Below are 8,219 nucleotides of genomic sequence, written 5' to 3' on the forward strand. Positions count from 1 at the left end.
CTAAAGAGTTTCTCTTTCTTTGGGAATCGTTGTGCATAGTCACTTTTGCGAAAAATACTTTCTTTTAACTTTTTGCAACTAAAAAGTTGCGTTTTTAATTAAAAGAAACACCTAAAAAGCATCTTGTTATTAGAAAAAAAATTTACAATTAAAAAAAAAAGAAAAAACACTAAAAATTATCTTGTAATTAGCTAAAAAAGGATTTTACAATTTAAAAAATAAAACATCTCACTCTATGCCAGATAAGTTGAATTCAAACAAAAAATTATATTGGCGATGAATGAGAAGACCAAGACCACCACACCTAGACATAACACCCTCCGGCCCTATCTCTGGGTATAACTCCAAAAGTATTTTCATATCAAAATTTTTTGGCCAAAAAATCCCAAATAATCTGAGACAAGGTATTAGTATGAGAAAATATATATATGGATAAAATATTATTTTAGTCCCAATATGAGTTAGTAATCTGAGACAAGGTATTAGTATGAGAAAATATATATATGGATAAAGTATTATTTTAGTCCCAATATTTGAGTCAGATTTTTATTTAGTCCATAATATTGTAAATGTCTTATTTCAATCTAAAAAAGTTTAAAACGGATTCAATATTATTCCACAATTAAGCTTAACATAAAAAAAAATTAACATTTAAAAACTAATATAATATTTGTTTTCAATATAGAAATAAAATTAACCCATCAATAATTACTAATGTAAACTTTTTTGTTAATTATTCGAATCAAATTTAACGATAGAATAACATTAAATCCGTTTGAAACATTCTGAAATTGAAATAGAACGTTTGAAACATTAGATATCGACCTCAACATTAGAGACCAAAATAGTACTTAATCCTATATATCTTACATTTCCAAAAAGCAGTTTGTACTCCACATGATCAGTCTCATTCTTGTTGAGTTCTTGGAATTTATCCCAAATTGATCCAATAAAAGAATACATTTCATCACCTTTCAAACTTTCCTACAATACTATGAGTTGAATTACATAATTACCGTATTTTATATAGTACAAGTTAAATGATACACAACGGAAGTACCAAGCATCAAGCATATAAAGCTTTGTTCAGCTCATGTCGACAACAGAACAGTGCCCCAATGGAGGAAGGACTCTTTACGATACTTTATCTCGGATCACTTGGTGTCAGCTTTGTATCGAATCCTATGGCTTTAGGGGATAATGATCCAAATTCGCATGACACAGTATGTCGGTATCCATCCATAGTTGTCATTTTCATTATCATTTGCTTCATCAAAACTGCATCATCAGCCATTGTCATGGTTTGCATTAAGTCACTCTAGCAACTTTTCTCTTTTTCGATAGCCCACTTTTCTTCTCAAATCTCTTTCTCTTCTTATTTTGCTTTTGGAAGGATTGTCCAACTAAGGACGGTTGTTGTTTCAACGCAAAGCTTTTGGCCACGTGCCCCAAGTGAAGTTTCTTGATCATAAATATTGTTTTCAGCTCACCACGATGTGCTGTGTAAGCACGGACCCAAGAGCAAAATCCCTTCCTAGCAAGTTCATCCATCTTGGGCTGAAAAAATGACAACACAACAGTTAGCTTATGATACACAGAAACTAAGATCCCTATATAGAATCTTATTTATGGACAAAAATTGTCAGTGAAATCATGAGGAATAAGGATGATTGCGCTTTGGAAATCATCATCCCTCTTCGTTATTAGATGTAACATGATTTCACACTAATGTAATGGCTCAATTTCGAGAGAAATAATATTTGTATACTTGACAAGTTGACATATCAAGAGTACAACTTCTTTATTGATGTTTACTGTTACAAGTCATAAGATCAACTTTAACCTCTGTCAATACATTAGATGTATAACCGCCCAGGTAAACGAGGCATAGTGAATGATCAAACATCCTACCTAGAGCAGCTCACCTCACATGAACAACAAAGATGCAGCACAAAGGCCCTTTTTGGTGGCATTCAGCACAAATGATGATCAAAGGGAAACAAAGCCAATGCAGAGATTTGGGAGGAGACATAAATATGGGGAAATAGATGAAGAGTGGTTTATAGTTACCGTTATCCAAGTCTAATCATTTTGGTGTAGGTTGGATTTTTCTCCAGATTCTGCCACCATAAACAATGACTCAACTACAACAGGGATCATCCAATCCCACCACTTCAAAAAGTTCCCTTATCAATTCCACCAACCCAAGTTGGTGGCTGTGATTAGGATTGAAGAGCCTAGCAGAAATCATAGAACATTATGAGTTGACATGTGATTTTGACAACCATGACCCATTTCCCTGTCAGACCCTCCATTTCCTTTCACTCAAACCTATCTAGCATTAATTTAGATTGTCAGCGGTTCATAAGTCCTCTTGCTTAGCATATGCATAAAACCAACAGTGGCAACTCCAAATGTTTCATTGTTGTAAAAGCTCTAAGCCAAACAACAATAATGGCTCTAGAGTTAAATTTGGGCACATTTTTCCAAATCAAAATAGGATTAACATGTTAAAATACAGGTTTCTCATGTATCATTCAGTCAGATGGAAATGGAGTATCTATATTAAACAAGAATTCAGAAAGATCAGTAGTGTATCACCTTGGAAATGATGAATGATTCAAGTGCCTTCTGGAGACAAAGGACCCAAGGATGCAAGTCGATGAAAACAGACTTCTTTACTTGTTTGTTCTGTCCGTGTAATGTAAAATTATCCAACACTTTGAGAAGAGGATACTCTGCTAGTGAAACACCATGTTTCTCCAAGTCCTGTAAATAATCTATTTCAACTGGTTGCAGAAATAACAAGGACTCTCCCCTTTCACCCAGACGAGCAGTTCTACCAACTCTGCATCATGAATTCATCAAGGATCAGAAATCATAGTCTTAACATCATGCTTAAGACTTTAACATTACATAAAAGACAGCATGGGAGGATCCTTTTGAATCTAGAAGAGATATCAATGAAACAAATTCCACTTCCTGATAGATATTACATCATGTATGTTTTCTTTTTCAAAGTGGGTCCTTCTGGGGCTATTTATTGCAGCAAATTTGGATACAATGATATGACAATCATTTAGTTATTCATAATATTAATTGATTTTAAAATCCCTCATGGAATGGATAAGACATTCTTAAGATGCTAAAGTGGCATAGCTGTTAGCCCCTGAATATTTACGAGTGACAAAGTTCTCCATTAACAGCATTGATCTAACTAATTGAAGCTCGGAGATCACTTGTTTTATTAATAAAAGATCAAATAAAATAAAGTTATACAATCGATATAAAATGGTCCGGGGAGGTTTGTTTGGACTGCAATTAGCATAAAAAACTAGAAATAAAATCAGAAAAAAATGCCTTCCACATAACAACCCCTAAAAACATGGGAAAAGAAGCCAAAACAAAAAATAGGTATACATACCTGTGCACATATTCAGTAGCTTCCCCAGGAGAATCATACTGTATGATGCATCGAACCTTAGGAAAATCCAAGCCTCTAGCAGAAACATCAGTGGACAAAAGCAAAGCAGATTTCTCAGTTTTAAAAGCCTGAAAAGTAGATCTCCGGTCTTCATGTTCCATATTACCATGCAATCGAAAAGTTTGGCATCCAAGAAACATCTGTATGACCCTTTCTTTTGTTTGAGGATCAGTCGAGAAATGGAACTCACTTAGTAGCGAATAGTGAAAGTCTACCGCATCACATGTCGAAAAAAATACCACAACCTGTAAAATCACTAGGTCAATTATGTGAATCTTAAAGCATAATATTTGAATAACAGCATGTTCAATTGGCCAGGGGAAAATAAAGTTAAGGATCAATGCATGCCAAATATAAGTACACCAGAAATATTAAATTGTTCACGAACATGTCAATATTTGCCAATGATAAGAAATACAGTTATTAAAAGCAAGAGAGAATGCGGAGAGTTAAAAATCTTCTAACTCCAACAACCTACATATAATATAGATAAGGAAAGTATCTTTAGTGACGCCTAACCTTTTGTGAAGTGTCTCTTTCAAAAAGATGCTTTAGAATTGAAAGAAGAACAGCAAGCCGAGAACCACAAGGCACTGCTTAGCAAAATTCCATTCCAATTAAGTACTCAGCATATTGAGAATATTAACCGCGAAATGCAGTGAAGGAAAGATAAAAAAGAAACTAATTATCACATACCTTTCACGTATCTCTGAATTAACTGTGTGGGGATTTTATAATCTACAGCTGTTGCTATTTTACTGGAATACTTGACTTCGTCTTCTTCATCAGACTCTGAAGGATCAATGCTTTCAATTGTTGATACTGGTTTTCTTGTTTTACCCTCAAGACCAATCATCACTGGATTGTGTAAACTTATTTTAGCAAGATGGTTCACTTTCTCATTTAAGGTGGCAGAAAAAAGCAAATTCTGCCTTTGAAATTCAGAGTTTCTTGGAACTGTACTCTCCTTGTTATCATTTGCTGCTTTCCTTGAACCCAAAAGATGTAGTATTTCCTGTATATCTTGTCCAAATCCTAATTCCAAAATCCTGCAGAAAACCATACATCCAGCTAACCCTTTTAAAAAAAATTACTTGGCAAAAATAAAAAAACTATATGCAGAATCATTATCACATTTACTATGCCAACACATGATAATTTCTATAACATCAATAGATGCAAGCCATACCTATCAGCTTCATCAAAAATTATCCAGCGCAATTTTGTGTACAAGAATGATGATGTATTCTTCAAATGATCTAAAAGGCGCCCAGGTGTTGCTATAAGAATTGATATGCCTAAAACAATAACCACAGGTTACAAATTTGACCAGGTACAGTGAATGTCCAACCTTGTTCCTCCGACAAGCTAAAGCATATTTTAAATAATGTTATCATGAAACAGCTTTATTTCATAATGTTGCTATCAGTTTGATAATTCCATCGCATGAACAAAAGAAAAAGATTAAAAAAGGACAAAACCTTAAATATGAAAAGATAATAGGAATGCTGTTCTTTTTTTCCCTATTAAAAATGTTATGAGTGAATACCCCATCCGGCCCCTGACAATTATCTCGAAAGGACAACGAGGCCCCCAAGAAAAAAAAACACCCAATCCGGCCCCTGATAAATTTTTTTTGGGACAAATTAGCCCCTGTGCCAAAAAAAATAACATTGATTTTTTTTTTGCACAGGGGCCTCGTTGTCCTTTCGAAGTAATTGTCAGGGGACCGGGTTGGGTTTATTTTTTTTGTCAGGGGCCGGGTTGGGGTTTTTTTTTTGTCAGGGGCCTCGTTGTCTTTCGAGGTAATTGTCAGGGGCTGATTTGGGTTTTTCTCAAATGTGTTATTGATAAATATACTTGATTTCTACCTTTGCGTAGCCTAGCTTTCTCCTTTGATCTATTTTCACCACCCATAACATACCCGGGAACAATCCAATGGAATCGATGCAATAGCTTTTGAAGAATTTCATAAACCTGCAGACAAAGCTCACGCGTCGGTACAAGAACCAACGCTATTTCCAGCAAATCAATTAAATCTGTAACTGATTCAGACTAAATTAAAGAAAGAAATGCAATACTATTTTGTGTTACAAAAAGGGGAAAACAAACGGTCAGTACAATGTTCCCATAAAAAAAAATTAACACAAAACTTTCAGATGATGCATTATCATTAAACTTCACATATGTGCTCCTCAATAGTAGTAACAAACAACACATTATTGGGGAGGAAAAGGCAGGGGGGTAAAAACTCTATATTCAGTGAAGTATCAAAAACTTATGAGCAAGATATATATCACGAAGAATATCATTGAGACAGAGAGAAGAATATTTACAAGATGGAGGGTAAGAGATCCTCCATATAAGAGCAAAAACAATCCAAAGGAGACCTATCAATGTAGTGTAGCTTTAAAATCTCTCAACATGTCTGGGAGGGAAAGACTTATATTATGAGCTTTATACAAAATAGATGCTAGAAGGTCTAATCTTATCCCATAAAACTTGCTTGTCTGAATTTAAGGTGCGACAATTGTGCTCCAACCAAAAGAGAAACTTTCTATGTTCACCTTTTCCCATTTGAAAGCATTATTTCAAGCTATAGCAGTATACTCAAATCCAGGGCAATATGACATGATACACAGTAACAAGCATGCATAATTGTTATCTATCTGTGACAAATAAATGGAGAGAAATTGAACAAATAGGTATTAAAAAAAGACTTACCAAATGTTCCATCAGAGCGTTGTGTGCGAGTATCATAATTCTGCAAGTGATGAATAAGTGGAGCTAAGTAGGCAACTGTCTTCCCTGTGCCTGTGGCAGCATTAATAAGTCTAAAATTTTATCATTAAGGAACCCGTAAATAAGAAGATATAGCATGTGCTAAAGAAAAGAAGATGAAGGAAGATTTCTAAATCCAGAGAGAAGGAAAAAAGGATACGCATGACGGCCAGCGAGAATAACAGGAATGGCTTGAGCTTGCACCAGAGTTGGAACCTCGAATCCCAATTTTTCTATCAACAAAAAACATATAAACTCTTTTCCCATTTGGAACAAAAAAAATGGGTAAATTGTAGGTTACTCTTAAGCTCAATTCTAACCAGGCATGGTTCTGTGACGATAGGAATGAAAATTTATGAAAGAAATAAAAATCAAAGAAAGCGGGAGAGCAAGAGAGGAAATACCACGCAGTTCATCGCACAAGGAAGGGTGAAGACCAAGGCTAGAGAAGGAGCAAGAAGCAAAAACGCTGTCATTTCCTATGGTTGCATTGCTGGCAGCACTGCCAACATCTTTCTTCTCATTCTTCTTATTTTCCATCACTTTCTTGCTGCCTTTTTCGCTCTTCTTTATCCCCATTTCTTTTCTTTCAAATTCTCAACTCTATAGCACCATTACACCAAGGGTTTAACAAAAATTAGAGATGGCAGATATTGCAATAGATTATTTGACTTTAATAATGATAATGATAATGATAATAATAATAATCGTAACGTCCCGTCCAGCAAAATACTTGCTTAAGTCAGGGTATTTCTACTAGAAAGAACATTACATAACCTTTTCTAGTATTAACTACTTAATTATCGAGCCTTTGTATCGAGTTCGCGTTTCAGGTTTAAGAAAATGCCAGAAAATTTTGTTTTTATTCATTAAAGTCATGTTTCAAAGATTTCCAACAAATAATAATCACATAAATATTATTAATAATAGTTCTTATACAGAAGAAACCAAATGAAACTCAAATACAATATACCAAACCTACCCCTCTATGTAAAATAAAATCTCAAGAGACAACAGCGAAGGGACTCTATGAAAGCAATTAAAACCATAAAGAAAACCTACAAATCACTCGCAGCTTCATATTGCATCTTCAAACCTATGTCACTGAAATGGTGGAAAATTTGGGAGTGAGAACCAAACCACATGTTCTCAGTAGAGGTAGAGAATGCCGTGAGGCGTGAAAGTAGAGAATAAAACGCAAATAGTTAATTCCGTTCAGAGATATTTAAAAGAAAATTGACTTCATTGCCTTATGAATCCTCTTGAAAACCAACGGTTTAACATTTAAAATCCATAACCTTCTTTAAAAGCATCAGTTAGTTATCCAAAATCCTAAATCCATATTTTCCTTTATTAAAATCTTAAAAGTTTTCCTAAACTGTATGAATGACCAATCTGTTCCAAGCATAGGTTCATTAAGTCTATGCTGAACCAGTTTGATCTTTCATACTCTACTGAGCCTCAAACACAAACCAGTCACGGCCTCAGGGCCAAGCAATTCAATCATCACGCAGTTCACAGTCCAGTCAACCAGTTACAAACATAAGTAATGAGGTTCAAACACAATCAAGAGCAATTACATCAAGTATAACAATTAGCAGTTAAACAGAATTATTCACATAAGCAAACCAATTACAATATGCACACCCAAATAATGTCACATAGATGCATATGATAAATGTCTAGTCCTAGTACAAGCCATGAGCTCATGTGTCGGTTGGCACCCGCATTCCCGACATCTATCCGGTCACGAGCTCACGATTTCCCAGATACGATTTTCCGTTCAAATAAATGCACATATAATTATTAGCAGCTCTATTGAGACAACCTCTACTTTCCACTCGCAGGAAATATATACTCTTGGGAACGGAAAATTGCTGTAGGTATCCTAGTTTCCCTACCGAAGCTTTTGGGTTGCCTTAGGGCAACAAACAAATAAACAAACATCTCTTGG

The 8,219-nt window shown here is 34.9% G+C and overlaps 1 protein-coding gene across 4 annotated transcripts in view; it reads right to left on the reverse strand.

Annotated features, from left to right (window-relative positions):
* The window catches only part of LOC107638453 (DEAD-box ATP-dependent RNA helicase 17), a gene marked incomplete at its 5' end in the record, with an annotated part of 10,995 nt that continues 3,608 nt past the window's right edge, over positions 833 to 8,219 (reverse strand). Inside the window, 11 exon segments of one of the 4 annotated variants that reach the window (XM_016341734.2) lie at positions 1,309 to 1,557; positions 2,602 to 2,848; positions 3,425 to 3,729; positions 4,004 to 4,077; positions 4,181 to 4,533; positions 4,674 to 4,782; positions 5,356 to 5,499; positions 6,209 to 6,318; positions 6,426 to 6,498; positions 6,670 to 6,868; positions 7,328 to 7,369. In XM_016341734.2, the coding sequence (XP_016197220.1) occupies positions 1,309 to 1,557; positions 2,602 to 2,848; positions 3,425 to 3,729; positions 4,004 to 4,077; positions 4,181 to 4,533; positions 4,674 to 4,782; positions 5,356 to 5,499; positions 6,209 to 6,318; positions 6,426 to 6,498; positions 6,670 to 6,844 (1,839 nt within the window). 4 annotated transcript variants of the gene reach the window in all.

The sequence above is a fragment of the Arachis ipaensis genome, chromosome B04 (assembly GCF_000816755.2).
Source record: "Arachis ipaensis cultivar K30076 chromosome B04, Araip1.1, whole genome shotgun sequence".
Classification (NCBI taxonomy): Eukaryota; Viridiplantae; Streptophyta; class Magnoliopsida; order Fabales; family Fabaceae; genus Arachis; species Arachis ipaensis.